Source organism: Sceloporus occidentalis, unplaced genomic scaffold (genome assembly GCF_023333645.1).
Source record: "Sceloporus occidentalis isolate IW3139 unplaced genomic scaffold, rSceOcc1.0.p SCAF_1, whole genome shotgun sequence".
Taxonomy (NCBI): Eukaryota; Metazoa; Chordata; class Lepidosauria; order Squamata; family Phrynosomatidae; genus Sceloporus; species Sceloporus occidentalis.
The window spans coordinates 169,833,434-169,853,099 of NW_028316981.1; the positions used below are offsets into that span (position 1 = coordinate 169,833,434).

At 43.2% G+C, this 19,666-nt stretch overlaps 2 protein-coding genes across 5 annotated transcripts; one reads left to right on the forward strand and one right to left on the reverse strand.

Annotated features, from left to right (window-relative positions):
- Positions 1-466: 466 nt before the first annotated feature.
- Positions 467-10,665, forward strand: LOC149322711 (prefoldin subunit 5). 2 transcript variants are annotated; one of them, XM_089481868.1, is made up of 7 exons: positions 467-585; positions 1,858-1,960; positions 3,192-3,223; positions 7,542-7,616; positions 8,900-9,005; positions 9,091-9,179; positions 10,384-10,665. In XM_089481868.1, exons 1-6 carry the CDS (start codon positions 514-516, stop codon positions 9,168-9,170), a joined length of 468 nt encoding a protein of 155 aa, XP_089337994.1. In that variant the 5' UTR covers positions 467-513; the 3' UTR covers positions 9,171-9,179; positions 10,384-10,665. The 2 variants fall into 2 exon arrangements, with proteins under 2 accessions (XP_089337994.1, XP_089337986.1); XM_089481860.1 differs by lacking the exon at positions 10,384-10,665 and having other exon boundaries at positions 468-585; positions 9,091-9,510.
- A 287-nt stretch (positions 10,666-10,952) lies between these two features.
- Positions 10,953-18,871, reverse strand: LOC149322712 (uncharacterized). 3 transcript variants are annotated; one of them, XM_089481832.1, is made up of 3 exons: positions 18,296-18,871; positions 13,560-13,666; positions 10,954-12,448 (listed from the first exon to the last, which is right to left on the reverse strand). In XM_089481832.1, the coding sequence occupies exons 2-3, from the start codon at positions 13,633-13,635 to the stop codon at positions 11,616-11,618; spliced, it is 909 nt and encodes a 302-aa protein (XP_089337958.1). In that variant the 5' UTR covers positions 13,636-13,666; positions 18,296-18,871; the 3' UTR covers positions 10,954-11,615. The 3 variants fall into 3 exon arrangements, with proteins under 3 accessions (XP_089337973.1, XP_089337958.1, XP_089337965.1); XM_089481847.1 differs by lacking the exon at positions 18,296-18,871 and having other exon boundaries at positions 10,953-12,477; positions 13,560-13,620; XM_089481839.1 differs by lacking the exon at positions 18,296-18,871 and having other exon boundaries at positions 13,560-13,673.
- Positions 18,872-19,666: the final 795 nt, after the last annotated feature.

Below are 19,666 nucleotides of genomic sequence, written 5' to 3' on the forward strand. Positions count from 1 at the left end.
TATTTCTCTGGTGTGGATGCTGCAGCCCCACTTTATTTTAGCATTTACATCAATTCCTGGACTGCATCTGTGCTGCAGAACTGACCCAGTTTGGCACCCATTTCACTACTACCATGGTTCCATGCTATGGAATGCTGGGGTTTGTCGTTTGAGAGATTTAGCCTTCTCTGAGAGGGTGTGTGTGTGTGTGTGCTTTCACTGTGAGTTCCTGCATGGCAGAATGGGGCTGCATTGAACGGCTTTGTAGTCTCTACCAACTCCTATTAATCCTGTTGTGACCACCAGGCCTCTCTCTCTCAGAGAGGATTAAACATCATACAAAACTACAAATCCCAGCGTTCTACAGCACTGAGCCATGGCATTTAAAGCGGGGGTCAAAGGTCACTAGTCCTGCAATGCAGCTACTGCCTGCACTTGAGAGGAGGAAATTCCCCAGAAACCGGAAGTGATGTCATAGAGGCCTTGACCATAGAGTCGGAGGGCTGAGAGGCCCCTTCTCTCCTCTCCTCCAAGATGGCGCAGCAGGTGAACATTTCGGAGCTCTCTCTGCCGCAGCTGGAAGTGCTGAAGAACCAGCTGGACCAGGTGAGGGAGCAAGGCTGGCAGGACCCCGACCCTAGGATGGCCTGCCTGCCTGCCTCTAAGGTCCCCAAACCACACACCCCAGGAACGATCCAGTCTGAGACTGCTTTAACTGCCCTGGCTCAGTGCTGGGGAATCCTGGGAACTGTAGTTTATTGTGGCTCAATGCAAAAAGATGCTTGGAGCTGCAGCTCTGTGAGACATTTAGTCTTCTCTGTCAGAGAGAGCTCTGGTGCCACGATAAACTACAGTTCCCAGGATTCCCTAGCACTGAGCCCGGGCAGTTAAAGCGGTCTCAAACTGGATTACTTCTGCATTGTGTTTTGGGATCTAAGAGGAATATCATTCCAAATCCCAGGGTGACCAGGTGTCCCCTAACTGCAGAATGTGGGACATTCAAGGGAAAAAAGGAAGGGCGTGGCTGAATAGAAGCTCAAAACACCCGTATAAAAGGGTAAATACATGCTGCTTAGGCCTGCTCAAAATGGAGGACATGCTGACATTGCTCCTGGACAGAAGGCTGAAATGTAGGGCATGTCCTAGAAAAGGAGGATGCCTGGTCACTCTGGGTGACAGATTCGTACATCTGAGGAAGGAGGCTCAAGTCTGGGGAAGGAGCATAGGCTCCCAGCTTCTCTCTTTCACTTAAATTTCCAAGGGTCTGCAAGATCAGGCTGATCACATGTCCTCCAACCTCAGAGGAGGACAAGGCAGGACAAGATGTGGGACGGCCAAGAAAAACGGATGACATAATCAAGTCAAAGCTCAAAATACTTCTCAAAAGGGAGGATATTTTGACATTCCTTCTGGATAGATGGTTGGAATGCAAGACAGGTCCTGGAAAAAGGAGGACCTCTGGTCACCCAGCCCAAATCCACAAAACACTAATACCTTTGTGGTATACAGGGCACAAAATACATGATGTTGGCTTTCAAAACACCAGTAGCTCCTTCATCAAAAACTGTTTGTTTTTTTAAAATGTGGATTTTGGCTATTACTGTACTATTGGTAGTTATCTCAGTCCTTTTTTTGTAGACCAGGGTGGTGAATGTGTGGCTTTCCATGAATCCTATCTAGTTTGAGTTAATCTGGCAGCATTTAGAAGGACCACACATTTCCTGTCCCTCATGTGATGCTCCTGGTAGCAACAATATATATATATATATATATATATATATATATATATATATATATGAGAGAATGCCTACTTCAGACATAGCTGGCTGGTGTGGGGCTCTCACTGCTGAATTTTGGGTTTTCTGTGCCTTTTTCTAGGAAGTTGAATTCCTTTCTTCATCCATTGCACAACTTAAAGTGGTGCAGACAAAATATGTGGAAGCAAAGGACTGTCTGACCGTCTTGAATAAAAGCAACGAAGGTAAGTATTGTCTGTTGTCCAAATATATACGCTGTTCCTGCAACTCTTCCCAGAACGTGAGCTCAAAGTGAGATGTAACAATTAAAATATAGAACAGCAAGAACAAATGACTGTGAAAGTCATACTTTTCAGTAAGCAGATGCAATGTCAAAATGAACCAACCTTTTTAAAGCAGAGGTGAGGATAGATGTGAATTCTAACCATCTTCCAAATCTGCTAGAAAGCCCAAATACAGTGTATAACAAGCAGTAATGTGAAAAAAGTCAAGACCCTACAATTTTAAATTCCGAAAGGAGTGGACTTTACGTCTCAAATTGGTTAGTTGTCCATAATTGCTCCAATAAAACATAGGTGAGGGAACAGTACTTGACTGTTCCTAAGACTTTGTTTGGAGGTTTTGTGCCTCCATTTCCTTTCTGGTCAACATCTTGCACTAATCTGTGCATTTTTGAAACCACCAAATTCATTTCCTCACTGACTGTACTAACTGTACAAATGGCAGTGCATACTCTGTGGCCTAATGTGATCCCAGAGATGCAAAATAATAGGTTTAAACTGTAGCCCTATGCATGTCTCCTCAGAAGTAAGTTCCATTTAATTTAACTGAACTTACTCCCATAGGAGTAGGTACTGGATTACAGCCTAAACCTTCTAATTTGAGATGCAGGTGAAGCTTGAACATGTCATCAACTCCACTTGCTATCTCAATTATTCTCCTTCTGTATCTTTGAGTAAAATTGTTCTTTCTCTACAGTGATTGTATATGTTAAAAATGCTTAAACATTTCTCATACTTTCAGAATAGTAGATTTATTTGTGAATTTCATTGGTCTACTGAAACAGTTTAGTTGTATGATTTGAAGGGGAGAAGCTTATTCTGTTAACCTGGTTTTGGATTGTGAGGGCTTTTGGGTTCAGGAACCTGGGATTGAAAGAAGACAAGTTTGAGCTCAGTACTTTTGTTTTTCCTTCTTTCCTTAGTTTTGTTCCATAAAAGAAGAAGACACAGGTTACTGTGCTATTTTAGGGACTGGTGTGAAAGATGCTTTGAAGACATTCTGGACTCCCTGTGACTCAAATTATTTTTTACTTTGTCACAAAAGGTGAATTATACTGAACTGAGCTTTAGCATCACCTTGAAAAGCCTTTTGGGCAGGGCTGTGCTCAGGAGTGGAATAGTTCTGGAGATTTTCTCTTGTGTAAAATATCTTTATATTTTTCCCCCTCTGTAGGTAAAGAGTTACTGGTTCCGCTCTCCAGTTCTGTATCCTTTCCCTGAGAATGCTACAACCTGATAAAACTTCTATTTCATAAAACAGTTTTTTCATTCAGTAACTTGACAATTAGGTTCATTTGCAGCAGAGTGTCTTTATTCAGTGATGTATTAGTTGCGTGTATATTCTGCCTTTTCTGTAATGACCTCAAGGTGGTGTATGGGGCTCCTCTTCAGCTATATTTTATCCAGTTCTCTGTCTGGTTGAGAGAAATTCACTGGGCCCAAGGGAGTTTCATAGCCCAGCATGAGGCTGTAATTGGATCTCCAAAACCCCATTCCAACTACTGTGCTCCCTTCCCATCTCTCTTATACCTTTGTATCTCTCTGCATCTGGATAAGAATCAAAGGGGAGGGAAACAACAAGGATATTTTTGTGGGAGTCTACTACAGACCCCCAAGTCAGACTGAGGAATTGGATGATATCTTTCTAGAACAGATGACCACACAGTCAGAAAGGAAAGATGTAGTAGTGATGGGCGACTTCAACTACCCTGATATTTGCTGGAAGTCAAACTCAGCAAAATCCTCAAGGTCTAGCAAATTCCTCACTTGCCTGGAAGACTATTTCATGGTCCAAAAGGTGGAAGAGGCAACAAGGGGGTCAGCTATTTTGGATCTGATCCTAACCAACAAGGATGACTTGGTTAATGGGGTGCAAGTGGTGGGATCATTAGGTGGAAGTGACCATGTTCTCCTGGAGTTTGTTATACAATGGAAAGGAGAAGCCAGGCATAGTCAAACATGCATTCTAGACTTTAGGAGAGCGGATTTCAGTAAACTTAGAGAAGTATTGAGGGTGATCCCGTGGTCAGAAATACTAAAAGGGAAGGGAGTTCAGGCTGGATGGGAGTTTCTCAAAAGACAGATACTGAAGGCACAATTTCAAACAGTTCCAGTGAGAAAGAAAAATGGGAGGTGTCTCAAGAAACCAGGATGGATGACTAAGGAACTTTCAACCGAGCTAAGTTTGAAACGGAACATGTATAAGAAATGGAAAAAGGGGGAAATCACAAAAAAGGAATTCAAAGAAATAGCAGGCATGTGCAGGGGCAAAGTCAGAAAAGCTAAAGCGCAGAATGAACTCAGGCTTGCTAGAGAGGTTAAGAACAATAAAAAGGGCTTTTTTGGATATGTCCGCAGCAAAAGGAAGAAGAAGGAAACGGTAGGGCCACTGCGTGGAGAAGATGGCAAAATGCTAACAGAAGACAGAGAAAAGGCAGAATTACTCAACACCTTCTTTGCCTCAGTCTTCTCAGAAAAGGCAAAGGGTGCTCAACCTGAGGATAATGGAGCAGAAGACAGAATAGGGGAATTTCAGCACAGAATAAATAAAGAGATAGTAGAGGAATACCTTGTTAATCTAAATGAATATAAGTCTCCAGGACCAGATGAACTACATCCAAGAATATTAAAAGAGCTGGCTAATGTAATATCGGAGCCATTGGCAATCATATTTGGAAACTCCTGGAAAACAGGAGAAATCCCAGCAGACTGGAGGAGGGCAAACATCCCCATCTTCAAAAAGGGGAAAAAAGAGGATCCCAACAATTATCGTCCAGTTAGTCTGACATTAATACCAGGAAAGATTCTGGAGCAGATCATTAAACAGAGAGTCTGTGAACATCTAGAAGGCAATGCCATAATCACAAAAAGTCAACACGGGTTTCAGAGAAACAAGTCATGCCAGACAAACCTGATCTCTTTCTTTGATAAAATTACCAGCTTGGTAGATGAAGGGAATGCTGTGGATATAGTATATCTTGATTTCAGTAAGGCCTTTGACAAGGTTTCCCATGACATTCTTGCAAACAAGCTTGTAAAATGTGGGCTAGACAAAGTAACTGTTAAATGGATCTGTAATTGGTTGACTGGCCGAACCCAAAGGGTGCTCAACAATGGCTCTTTTTCAGCCTGGAGAGAAGTGACCAGTGGGGTCCCACAGGGCTCTGTCCTGGGCCCAGTGCTATTCAACATCTTTATCAATGACCTGGATGACAGAATTGGGAGCATACTTATCAAATTTGCAGATGACACCAAATTAGGAGGAATAGCTAATACTCCAGAGGACAGGATCAACATTCAAAATGATCTGAATAGACTAGAAAGCTGGGCCAAAGCTAACAAAATGAAATTCAACACAGAGAAATGCAAGGTACTGCACTTAGGGCGGAAAAATGAAATGCACAGATATAGGATGGGAGACACATTGCTGAATGAAAGTACATGTGAAAGGGATCTAGGAGTCCAAGTAGACGATAAGTTGAACATGAGTCAACAGTGCGATGCGGCAGCTAAAAAGGCCAATGCAATTTTAGGCTGCATCAATAAAAGTATAGTGTCTAGATCAAGAGAAGTAATTGTGCCATTGTATTCTGCTCTGGTCAGGCCCCACCTGGAATACTGTGTCCAGTTCTGGGCACCACAATTCAAAAAGGACATTGAGAAACTGGAGCGTGTCCAAAGGAGGGTGACTAAAATGGTGAAAGGTCTGGAAACCTTGCCCTATGAGGAGCGACTCAGAGAGCTGGGGATGTTTAGCCTGGAGAAGAGAAGGTTAAGAGGTGATATGATAGCCCTGTTTAAATATGTGAAAGGATGTCATATTGAGGAGGGAGCACGCTTGTTTTCTGCTGCTCCAGAGAACAGGACACGGAACAATGGATGCAAGCTACAGGAAAAGAGATTCCACCTCAACATTAGGAAGAACTTCCTGACAGTAAGGGCTGTTCAACAGTGGAACACACTCCCTCGGAGTGTAGTGGAGTCTCCTTCCTTGGAGGTCTTCAAACAGAGGCTGGATGGCCATCTGTTGGGGATGCTTTGATTTAGATTTCCTGCATGGAAATCTTGCGGTCTCTTCCAACTCTATGATTCTATGATTCTCTGGGTTTTTCTGGGGAGCTATCCACACACTCTCCTGAGGTGTACACATTTGCACATGTGTCCAGTGCATGGTTATTAGAACAGCAGGAACTCTCATATCTCATGGAGTTTTCTGTTCAGGCTCCTGAATAGAAAACTGTGGACCACTGAGAATCTTTTAGCACCCAAGTAAAGGTAAATATTGTCTTAGTTAACTGAATGCCCCATCTTCAGCACCATGCTTTTCTTCCCCATGGCTCTTGAATTTAGTGCCCCCTGTCCCAGATTTCTTTGTGAAAATTGTTGGTTCTGGAATAAGCTGTTTGTTTAAAACAAAATTGGTGGTTTTAAGTAAGCAGGGGGTAGTCTTACAACATTGCTGGAAACCTTTCTCCTTCCCTTGATACTGAGGTCCGCAGAGAGGTGCCACTCTTAACTATATAGGGAGTTACTCTTTGCCTAGCAACTACTTGCCTCTCATAATATTGCAGTTTTACATATCATAATTATTGAGTTCACAAACTCAAATAAATCATGATGACATCACTATACAGATTAAATCAACAACCCCTCAGGCTGCTACTGTCTGTGCAAGCTAAAATATTCTGCACAACTTCCAGGGAAACATGAGGTACTGTAATTTGTATTTGCATGGGTTATTTTAACCATTGTACTTTATTTGTGCTTCTTTTCTTTTGAGCACAAATCCATCAGGGGCAAGCATCTTATGTACTTCACTTTCAGCTCTCAGAAGCTATCTGCCTTCCTGTTCAGTTAGAGGTATGTAATTTTAGAACTGTTTTAAGAAAAAGTGACCAGTTATCTCCAGTCTCTAACAAAGAGCTCATAAATAATCCAGCAGGGAGCAAGAGAGATCTAGTCAAAGTTACTGGGAAGCCAAAATTAAAAACTAGCATTCAGAGCTCTGCCTTCTCCTCTGTTGCCTAGAAATAGTGGAAGGCAAGCCAATCACCAATGGAATGCAACACTTTACTTCAGGGCAGGGTAAAGGGTGACCCCAAGTACAGCATCCTGGACTCCTCCTACTCCCCATAAACAAAAAAATGCACTTTTCTCATGCACACATATAAAAAGGACAAAACACTTGTGGAGAATTCATCATTTAAAGGCAATGGGACTAGTAGTCAAGCCTATTTCAGACCCAAAATAGCATTTTTAAAATAAAATAAACATAACCTTCCAGTTAACTTCCTTCCACCCATACCATAGAAGTTAACAAAATGATTACATCAATCAATAATGATAGGGAAGGTTTGTTCTTTCACATTTGTACACTTCATCTGAGTGAAATACTTCTGAGTTCCCCCAGTGTGCCTGCTTCTCAGTATCTCTCGTGTTTTGTCCTAGGTGGCAAACTTAATACTTCCTTTCTCGTTTGTTTTTCTCCACCAGCTCTTATATATTTCCTTAACTCTTCCTATAGATGTACGTTCCTGGGAAGCTTTCAGATGTCAGCAGTGTCTTAATAGATGTAGGGACAGGTTATTATGTAGAAAAGGTAAGGTACTCCTGATTTATGTGAAATTGGTTTTGTGCTAGTCATAATCTAAGGAAGTAAATCTTTGGAGCCTGCTGTGGTCTCAACCTCCACCATTTTCTGCCTCAGTGTTCAGTGAGCTCATCTTAAAGGTCACTGTTTTGGATCCTGAAAATTGATAATTTATGGCTTTAGCTAATCTGCAAGAGTGGTCTGAGTCAAGAGCAGAGGTTAGGAACCAGTGCTCCTCTGGATGTTGTACAATAGCTTCTGCCAGCATAGCTAGTGGTGAGGGGTGATAGGAGGTGGAGACCCAAAAAATCTAGGGTCATAGCTTCCTCACCCATTCTAGACTTAGTTTTTTAGGCACCTTAATCCATTGATTAAAGTGATGTGCTGAAACCTACCCTGATCTATGTCAGCCTTATGCAGCAATATTTTCTTGTATTCTGTGTTGAAGAAACTGGTGTAAAGATCACTTTTTCAGTTTGTACTCAGAGCTCCTTCAGGTGGACAGTGCAGTTATGTTTGCAGCCCCAAAGTGCTTTGGCATGTTGGGACAGGCACAAAATGGGGGCCAGTGGACTTTCTTGGTGCCATTTTATCCAAGGTTTATGAAAGGAAAAGTTTTTTGAGACTGTAGGAAGTGCTTTACCTAACCACAACCACCACAAAAACATCAGATATGGGAAGATGGCTTCTGGGTAGATATACTATTATTCAGTAAGAAGCCTCTCATTTCACACCCCTTGCACCAGAGATTCATCCTGCTAGTGTGTACAACAGATCATAGACCACTCCTGGGTATCCATTCTCATTTAATTTACTTTTTGGTAGCATCCAGACTACCTGCATTTGAAATGAAGTGGCCTTTATAAAGATAAATATATTGCTGTTGAAATAAGACTTCAGTGAAAGACTAATGAAAATTGGGTATGCCTCTCAGAAAAATGTGTAACCAATTTCAAAGGAAGCCCAAGGAGTTTCATAAGGATAGCTATATTGCACATACTTCTATAGTATAAGTCCACAATGCATCTGAACATAAAATGTTCAGGGGGAATTGCCACCCTGCATAGGAAGCATGCCAGAGTGATCAATCTCAGCAGACACTTTGGTCCCAAGCATGCCAGTGGTCTGAGATGTTAAGTGTAGTGTTGTCCAAAACATCTGGAGGAATCCAAGTTGGGGAGGTTTGGTTGAAAGAACTTTGTTTATGCACATTTCTGGCTTGACATTCTCTGGTTTAGAAAGAAAGCTATATTGGGATATGCAGAGGTGTCATGGTGTCTTTGATCTTACAGTCAGTGGATGATGCCAGAGACTTCTTCAAAAGGAAGATTGATTTCCTGACAAAACAAATAGAGAAAATCCAGCCTGCCCTGCAGGAGAAACATGCAATGAAGCAAGGTAAGACTTGGAACTGGTGATTTTTCAACTGGTTTTGCAGCCAGCTAGAATGAATTGTTGACCCTCTTTGTCTCTTCTTATACAGCCGTGATAGAGATGATGAGCCAGAAGATTCAGCAACTAACAGCAGCAGGGGCTTCACAGGCAGCAGCAACAAAGGCCTAGCGAACACAGGTTATTCGTCTATCTTTATGGTTCGCCTTTTTGTGATATAGTCCAACATTGCACCTTAAGGTGCAACACTCCAGCCAACTGAAAGTATGGGGTGGGTTTTAGTGGGGGGGGGGAGGAGAAGAGGGTGCCTCAATTATTTGTTTGAATGTATGTGGAATTCTAGTATGGCCCTCATCTTGGAACAATGACATCTTGAGGATCCGTCTGTTTGCACTGACAAGCTTTCAGTAGTTCTGTGGCTGGAATAGTTGTATTCTAAACTTCAGTGAAAACTCTGTTACTTGTAAATGCATTTGTACAAAATAAACAGGTAGTATTACAGAACACATAACATGTATACTGCCTAGTTGGTCTTCAGAAATATAAGAGGTCACTGCAAAGAGGTGAGATAGGGAAGTGGTGAACAGTTAACTATTTGGGATTCATTGCAGATAACATTTTAATTACGCAGATGTATGAAATTAATGTGAGGAAGAATAGATCTAGGTCCCAAGACTTAGTATCATTCAGTGCAGGATACTCTTAATATTGTAATCTTTAACTTGGACTTCAGTGACTGAGTGCCCTCCAGATATGTTTGACTACAATTCTTAATATCTCTGGCAAGGTGGCCAAAGGCTGGCAGAGACTTTAAAAGCAAAAGCTACTGTTTGGAGGAAGAGCATAAGATTCCAAGGCTTGTTTTCAGTGAACACTAAACTATAGTTTATCATGAACTAAGCAAAGCTGCAGAAAGCCTTAGTTCAGGGGTAGGCAACCTGCGGCCCGCGGGCCGGATGCAGCCCGGCGAGGCCTTGGGACCGGACCCAGCCCGGTACTGCCGCCGATTGCCGCCGGGGCCTTTGGCCTCTCGCGCACAGGGGCAATTGTCTATAGAAGCCTCAGAAACATGCATTTATGTTAACATTTTTTTAAAAATCAGCAATTTTTTTTGCGTGTCCTCCACTTTTTTAAAAAAGTGTCCACCATTTGAAATTTTTGTCCTACATTTGTCCCGGTTTATTGATTTATTTAATTTTTTAAAAATTTATTTAATTATTTATTTTTTGGCTTCGGCCCCCCAGTTGTCTGAGGGACAGCAACCCGGCCCCCGGCTCAGAAAGGTTGCCTACCCTTGCCTTAGTCTTTCAGGCTTTTTCCGAATCTCCTGCAAGCTAGCTCTGAGGACAAATTCAGCAAGTTTGCTTTTCTGGACTGTTCACAGCTATGTCAGAGGAGGAGAAGAAAGTGGTGTGAGTTGGCTACAAGTCCAGGACTTCCACAGATTCATTCCTGTAACCCTGAACCAGAGGTGGGCCAAAGCATGCCCCTCCAGGGCTCTTGTGCACCCCCCTGGACCCACCCTCTCCTTCACAATTAGCCTGGAGGGGTATGACTTGTACCTTTAATTTCACTCCCTCCCAGTCTTTGTTTGGCCAAAAAATAGACTGCTGTTTAGCTACAAAACACATTGAAATAATGAACCCACATATGCTGTCGCTATAAAAGTAATTAAAAGCAGTTACAATTACACTGCTAAACCTGTGAAGTTATCCTTCATTAAGTTACAATTCTAATGCAGTGTAGTTATGTCTTGCATACTGCAGGAAAAAAACCTTAATTATCGCTCATTCTTTTTAGCTATTTACTCCGAGTTTATGGTCCATAATCTCACTCTCCTTCTGTACCACCCATCAGCCACAACAGTCTACCATTGGCTTTTTCAGCTGTGCACAACAACCACCTTTTTAGAATTTGGATCATTTTTTATTTGTAACACATGAGCCAGGTTTTTATTGTCTTTTGAACTGCTCCTTTCAGTTGAAAACTTATGAAATAGGAAATGGTTAATGAGCAAGAGACTGGTATATTGAGATGGGGGTAGACAATATTTTATTTAACAAGGTTGATTTCAACCTGTCTTCCCTATCCATGTCCTTTCATTCTTTCTTTCTTTGCCAACTGTCCTTGCCCCTTCCCTAAGGTAACTTGATTTTTCTGAGCATTACTTTCTGCATTGAGAGTCCATTAATCCACCAAAGTGCGAAGAAGCCTTTTTTTCCCTTCTGGATCTCTTTTCCCATCCCTCCCTTGCAGTTGCCTATTATGGCTTCTAACTAAAGAACACTCTGGTATGTACAGTAGCAGGACCTACATGTCCTCAAAAGGGAGGTGAGAATTACTTTGGTCCTGCCCAGATGCAATCAAAAGCCTGCCTCCAAGCAGTCTTTGCCCCGCAACATGTGATTGAAGTCCAACCTTGGGACAACTTCCTCCATCCATCCCTGGTCACTGCTCAGTGGTTTCATACACTGGCTCTACCAGAGCCTTTGGACTTGCCAAGCAAGGCCCAGGTTGCAGTGAGATACCTTGCCCCTCCCCTCAACCTGTAGACTCCAGTCTGCAAACCTGGCCAGATATGGCGAGAATGCCCACCCCCTGAAGAAACTAAAAATCTCAATGCACAAAGATGGGCTTGTGCACTCGCTTGTGGCGGACCAGTGTGGTGCTCTTGGTGAAACATTCTCCACATTCCACACAGATGAAGGGCTCAGATGGCGCAACACCATGGTGAGCAATCCGGTGACGCTCTACTTCTGAAGGAGCACGGAAGCGCTGACCGCATTCTGGACAAGGGTGGCCAATGGGAGAGTCTGTGTCGTGACGCAGACGCTGGTGTTTGACCAGTCCAGCTGTGTGCGCAAAGCCCCGCCCGCACTCTGGGCAACGGAATGGCCTGGCACCTGTGTGTGTCCGCCGGTGCTTGGCCAGATTCTTGCTTTGGGTGAAGCTGCGACCACAGTCCCCACAGGTGTATGGGCGCTCCCCTGTATGGATGCGCTGGTGCTGGATCAGGTTGGAGCTCCAGCTGAAGCTCTTGCCGCAGTCGCGACAGACGTAGGGCTTCTCGCCGGTATGTGTGCGCCGGTGCTGCACCAGATGTGAGTTCTGTGAGAAGCTCTTGCCACAGTCGGTGCAGGTGCTGGGCCGCTCACCTGTATGTGTGCGCTGATGCCGCAGCAGCTTCGACCAGTGGCTGAAGCTCTTGCCACACTCGTTACAGATGAAGGGGCGTTGTTTACTGGAGCGGGAAACCACAGTGGCTGCTATCAAAGCTTCACCCTCATTATAACTGCCAGGAGCTAGCAGACTCCGTTGCCGTTCCATGGTTGGCCCTTCCTGCTGTAAAGTGGCCTTCCAAGTGGGCTGTCCGGTTTGGATGCCAGGCTGGATGGTCTTGGGCTCCAAGTGATCATCTTCCTCACCCTCGCTCACTTCACTTTTGTCAGCTGCAGGGGAAGAGAGCCACATCGTTCAGCTGCAAACAGAACAATAAACCAGGAGCTGGAGGCTTTATCTTAAGAGTCTAGGCGTGTGTAACCCTGTGGAAACCAACTCTCACAAACAGTATCACTGTGGTGGGGAACCTGTGGCCCTGCAGATATTGTTGGACTACAACTCTCATAATCCCCGAGAAGCAGCCATGCTGTCTGGGAGTGATAGGAATCAGAGTCCAACATCGGGAAGGCCAAAGGATTTCCATCCTCATCAAGTAAAAGATCAACAAATGTATCTTGCATCCAGCCAAACCTAATTTTATGCAAGAGCTAATTCTCCAGCTAGCATTGGTTTATGGAGCTTTGTAAATATTTCAGTTTATGTTTTCATTTCCATGATCAGCTTAGGACCTCAGGCTTAGTTCTGACTGGCCTATACCGCTTTCTGTCAGTTTGGAATGCAGCAGTTCTCTTGAAAAGGGAGCCTCCAGAATGAAATACAAGCTTTCTCTCCAGGACCACTACTTTCCTCCCCACTCCCCCATTAATGAAAGCTAATATAAAAACACTTGAATGCTGAGGTGATATTTACATGGGCATTGAGATGGGAAATATTGTAGGGCCCAATAGATTTTTGGGTTACAATTCCCATTAGCCCCAGCCAGCATAGCCTATGTGAGGGGTGCTGGAAGTTAAGGTCTAGAAACATCCTGGGTTGAAAATATGCTCAGAAACACTCTTGTTCCTTCATTCTAAGAGTATGAGTTCCCAGCTAGCTTCTAAATCCACTGTTCACGGTGAGCTAAATGCTATTATATATGGGATCATGTGAAAGAAACATTCTTTTAAAGGCTGATCACAGAACAAACTATACCCTGAGAAGCCAGCATGGCAAATGGAGTGTCAGAATATGACCTGTGAGCCTCAGGTTTAAATGTCCACTCAGTCATTAGATGGCTTTGTGCCAGTGATTTATCTGTTAGCCTACCCTACTAGATTGCTTTGAAGATAAAATGTGGTGGGCTGGGGAGGGAGAAAGCTTGTGTACCATACTCTGGATTTACATAGGAAGGGTGGGATAAATCAAAGATTCAATGGCTTTGTAATGGACTGAGCTGCTCACCTATGTAGACTCTCCTTGTCGTTGCACCATCATCCGAGTCATGAATCACCACAATGCCTGGATCTTCACACTCCATCTCAAAGGAGTTTTTTCAAGCCAGAGTGTTACTGTTTGAGGGAGAAATTACAAGTACTTATGGAACTAGTTAATTCCCTTTGAACAAAGCAACACTGGGTTAAAGAATAAAATGGACATACCCCACTAAAGCCTAGAGTTAAATACACACTTCTGCGATTACTATGCTATGCTTGCTCTCCTAATGGGATTCATGTCAGCACAAAAAGGACTACCTAGTGTGGCTAATTCATTATCCTTCATTGTGTGCTGTTAACCTGTACATGCTAAAGTACCAGGGCTTAAGTTTAGTTGGAACCCACATCATCTGCTCTTAAAACCCTGCCATAGAAGCCCAGATGGGTGAATACTGCTCAGTGTTGACTAAAATGTCTTCTACACATGTTAAGGAACACTTGTATTGCTTTGCATGGCCCAGTGATGCCGTACATGGGTATAATATATAGAAAATGATCACTCAGACTACTAATGTTTTAAACCTCACTACTCGACTGGGAACATATCACATTTCTTCTATATGGAAATATAACACATAGCTCTCATATCACACAATGTAAGTAAGCTACCTTTTTCTGAATTATAGAAGTGTAGAATTATCATTATTTCCAATCTAAGTAACAGGTAGCCCTTCACAGGGTGCTGGACTCTAACACCCTTAATGTCTAACTAACCCAGGCAGTGATTGGCTTTGCTGGGAGTTGCAGTCCAAAATATCTGGAGAGTAACAAATTGCTTTGCCCTGTTTTTTTAGATTTTGCATATAAACTGGGATCCAAAGAAACACTTAGGTTTCTGCAAGCCCTATAGATTTCTGGTTCCCTTTTTGAATGACCTCCTAACCATATTAGGGAGTGCAAGTACATGCCATCCAACATCCTATAAGTATCAAGTCAGCCCCTCTGCCAAAAGCTTGAAAAGCAAAGCAGGAATCCCTGAAATACTGAGTAATAACTATGCATGCCAGTCTCACATGACTGAACCACTTACATCTATAGCAAGAAAGAAGAGGGTGATTTTTTCAGTCAACTGTTAAGCTGACAATTCATTATGTATATATGTGTGTTACTGTTGGATTTAGGCCTGGGTGGTTTTCTTCAGAACTTGCTAAATCAACTGGGAAGTGGCTGAAAAATTACTTTTTGAAGTTTCAACTGCCTACCCAATGTAGCTTCTGATATTTCCAGGTATAGCTGGAAAAGACTCTTGTCCGCATCCCAAAAGAGATGCTGAAGTAGCAGAACCAGTGGGTATGACTTGAATTATTTGGTAGCAGTGTTTCTAACAAATATCAGTGTAGGTTAGTAATCTTCTGGATTTATTAGCAAGACTGTTCCCAAGTGCTGGGTCTAATGCTCACTTAGAAGTCCTTCTCAGTGCGTGAAGACCTCGCATTGTGTTCCAGAAAAACAAGTCCTGGCTGGGATTATCCTGGTTAGAGGAGAAAGTATTTTGCATACACTGAATGGCCCTTATTACTTCACATATCTCAAGACTCCAGACCAAGTACTTTACTCAGGTTATACAACTGAACCCTGAGGGATAACAAGATGTATCATCTAAACTGGTCTGCCCCACTGCTTTAGGCCACAGATCATATTCATGGAATAGGATTTACAGCAGGGCATGCATTTTCCATTCTTATCAGCCTGCAACACTCATCAGCCTTAGGCAGCATATATAAAATGTAGGTGACAAACATCTTTGTATAGAAAAAAGCATTCACACTCCAGTTTTGCATCTAAGAGGGAGCCTGCCACAAAACATCTGCTTCCCTCTTATCAAGTTGGTCCAATAAAAGTATTGCTGCTTTGTGAATTTTGGATGTTGTTGTATTTTGCTGCATGGCCAACACAATTACACCTGAATATGCCCTGTGGGAAGGATCACAGGAGGGCTGAAGGGAAGAGAAATGAAGCAGGGACCAAGATGAAGAGGCACCAACTTCTGTTCCAGCAGGACTCTGGTTCATCTACCAAACTCTGCCCTGTGGGAAGGATCCTGGTGCAGTTTACACAAGATAGTATTGTTTAGAGTTAATTTATCATTCTGATGTTACGTGTAAACAGCAGGAGTGGAGATGAATATCCTGACAAGTAGCAAAGAATGATAATAAATATAATAAAATACACTTAAGGAAGCTGTTGCATGTTAGCTCAGTCTAGTTGTCTCTTTCCCATCACCTGCTACCCAATTCTCTTTCCATTGGTAATGTTGGAGCATTTTGGTCACAAAGCAACTGTCCTGTCCCTGAACTGACGGAACCCTCCCTACATACATAATTCATTTTAAAATAGTCTTTCTTTTCCTCCTTCTGAAATGATTGCCTTATTCATATATGGACATTTAGTAGATCAATCAGACTGAAGACACAACAGGTTGTAGGGGTTGGACATTGGGAGACCAGGGTTCAGATTTCCGCTTGGCCATGGAAACCCACTGGGTGACACTGGGCAAATCACACTCTCTCAGGCTCAGAGGGAGGCAATGGCAAACACCCTCTGAACAAATTCTGCCAAGAAAACCCCATGGTAAGGTTGCCATGAGTCAGACATGTCTTGAAGGGATACAGCTAATGTACAAATGTTCATCTTAGTGCACAAGTAAACTCCACTGAGTCTAGTGGGCAGTGTTTCCAAGATGTTGCTGTTGTGTGCCTTAATCTGGGGCTGAAAGTGTGATTCACGCAAGGTCACCCAGTGGGTTTCCATGGCTGAGCAGGGAATATCCAACACTCAAACCACTCTGCCATGCTGGCTCATTTCCCAGAAAAGCCATGGCCAAATTACTGCTGTGAACAGTCCTTCAAAAGTGGGATTGTCATCAGCTGTCTGTGGGGAGTGAATGATGACACATGGGTTGCATCTGCACTGGAGAAATAATCTGGTTTGGCATCACTTTCACTGCCATGGCTCAGTGCTATGTAATTCTGGGAATGGTAGTTTCTTGGGGCACCAGGGCCTTGTCATGGCAGTGAAAGTGGTATCAAACTGGATTATTTTTGCAGCGTGAATGCAGCCCTATAGGCTTTTCTTCAGGATGACAATAATATCAACTTTAGAAAAACTGATTCCTAAGGCTTCACAGTTATAAACCCTTTGTGTGTGTGTGTGTGTATGCGCATACACACTGTGTACACACACAACTACATGTAGAAGAACAAAACAAAAGAGCCCCAGATCAATACACATAGGGACTGTCCACACATACAACTCAATGTTATGGAATTCTGGAAACTAGTTTTGTGAGACATTTAGCCTCCTCTGACACCACCATAAATTACAATTCCCAGAATCCCATAGCCCTGAGCCATGGCAGTTAAAGTAGTATTAAACTGGATTATTTCTACAGTTGGGGATGCAGCAATAGTAAGGCATATGCTGTGCAGGTTCACCCTGGGGGCCAAGCCCTTTGACTTCAATGGGGATTCTTTTCCAGCAGCCCTGCCCAGGTAGATCTGTTAAGTCTTTAAGGAGCCCACCAGCCAACTTCATTCTAAAAGCCAGGCAGTTTTATTTTAGAACTTTTTTTTAAAAAAAAACAGCCCTTTTTAGCCTGAAAACCGTATGGCTACACAGCTGTCTTGGAGGAGAAGGGATTCCCCCTGTAGTCTCCCCCGATGCCCTGCAGGGCAGCTGGGCAGGAGCTTTCCCATGCCAGCCTTCTCTGTCATTCGGGGTGGCCATCTTGGGACCCAGCAATGTCATTTGGGGCAGACAGCAAGGCAGCAGCAGCAAGCAGAAGAACAGCTCTCCAAAAGCTTGCCATGCCCCACCATTCTGCATCCCCAGAAAGAAAACAAGGGGTGTTTTTTTGCACCGAGATCAGAGAAACTAGAGAAGAGCCCTTGCCTGCAAGGGGGGGGGGGGAGGAGGAAGGTCTGATCCATGCAGGGTTTTCCAAGGAGGAAGGGAGGCAAAGCCCTGTCAAAAGAGAAGAGGATCTGGAAGACTCTGCTCCTCTTTCCCCTCCTGCCTCTTCCATCTCAAGGTATTGCAATCCAGATCTTTCTCAATGCCTTGCAACCCAGATCCCTCTCAATAGTTTGCAGCCCAGATCCCTTTCAGTGTCTTACAGCCCAGTTCCCTCAATGTCTCACAATCCAGATCCTAGTGTCTTGCAACCCAGATCCTTCTCAACGGCTTACAAGCCAGATCTATATCTTGCAATCCAGTTGCCTCTCATTGTCTTACGGTCCAGATCCCTTTTAATGTCTTGCAATCCAGATCCCCCCAAATGTTTTGCAACCCAGCTCTATATCTTCCAATCCAGATCCCCCCCCCAAATGTCTTACAACCCAGGTCTGTATCTTCCAATCCAGATCCTCCCAGACGTTTTTGCAAGCCAAATCCCTTTCAATGTCTTACAACCCAGATCTATGTTTTCTAATTCAGATCTCCCCAAATGTCTTGCAATGCAGATCCTTCAGTGTCCTGCAGTCCAGATCTCTCTCAATGTCTTACATTAACCTAGATCTATATCTTCTAGTCCAGATCCCCCCTCCCCCCAAATGTCTTGCAACCCAGATCCCTCTCTGTGCCTTGCAACCCAGATCTCTTTCAGTGTCCTGCAACTCACATCCCTCCAAATGACTTGCTGGAGGCCATGCTTTCTCCCCTTCCTTATTCCCACCCCCGCAGATCCCTCAATGAAAACTCACTTGCCTTTAGGAGGGAGGGAGAGAGGCAGCAAGGGATCTTCCCAGGCAGAGGTGAAAGGCTCAGGACTCAGGGGTTGTTGTTAGTAGTAGTAGTAGTAGTATGATTATTATTGCACTAAAGCGCCACTCTGGGCTCAACAGCTGGGGGGGGGGGTATTGCTGTTGCTGGGAACAGGAAGGTCCCAGTTTCATTTAATCCCCTATTCCTCCTCTTGCTGCTGCTGCTGCTGTATTTCCTGGTGATGGCTAGGAAGGCAGAGGAACTGGGCACTCTATGGTTCATCATCAGGCGGCTATCTTTAGCACCCTTTCCTGGAAGTCAAGAGCTGCTGCAGAGAGAGAGAGAGATGCAACAGGGAAGGTCAGAGAGGAAAGTGCAAAGGCAGGATTCAATGCTGAACATAAAGGAAAGCCAACAATCCCACAGAAGAAATCCAGACATTCATGCTAGGCAATGAGGAAATCGACAGAGGCTGCATCTGCACTGCTAGAATAATCCAGTTTGAGATCATTTGGGCTGCCATGGATCAATGCTATGGAATTCTGGGAATGGGAGTCTGTTGTGGCAGCAGAGCTCCACTGAGGATTTCAGCAGGAGTTGCTTGTCAGGCAAACAGGTCACAAGCAACAACTGATGACATTACTAATTTTTTAATTTTTTTAAATTAAACATACAAAAAACATCCATAAACAAATAACAGCATTTAAACATACCAACATATAAATATACATAGCTACTATTTCGTAGTAGCAGTAACATATAATGCCTTTTGTATTATATTTACTAAATATTTCTCACTACTTTTGAGATAAGATCTCTAACCTTCCAGGGTAATTGTAAATCATTTCCCATATCATTTAGTGAAGTTTTTATGCAAATATACTTCCTATTAGCCTAAAAACTATTGTGTTACTTTATACACATTTTATTAAGAGTTTAAGCCGAGACAATATATACATTGTTGCGTAATTGTAGTCAGTATAACAGTACACCATCTTAGTCTATTAAAGTTATATTCTTATATATAGAGGAGAAGAGAGGGTCAGGAAGAGCAGAGAAGAAGTATAATTCCCCCTATCTCCATTTCTCATTCTTATTTTGTTTTCTTGTTTTCTCTATGTTTTATCACACATAGCCAATCCTCTTTGGTTTTTTCTTTTGTTTTTCCTTTCATCAAAGCTGTCAATATGTCCATCTCCATAGCATCATAAAGATTTGAGAGCCAGTCTCCTAAATTGGGTATTGCTGGATTCTTCCATGTCTTAGCAAAGATAATCCTTGCTGCCGTGGCCTTATATAAAATAATACGTTTAAATTTTCTCTCTGTTACTATATTTAGATCCGAGGTCATGTTTAACAAGAAGAGGAGTGGGT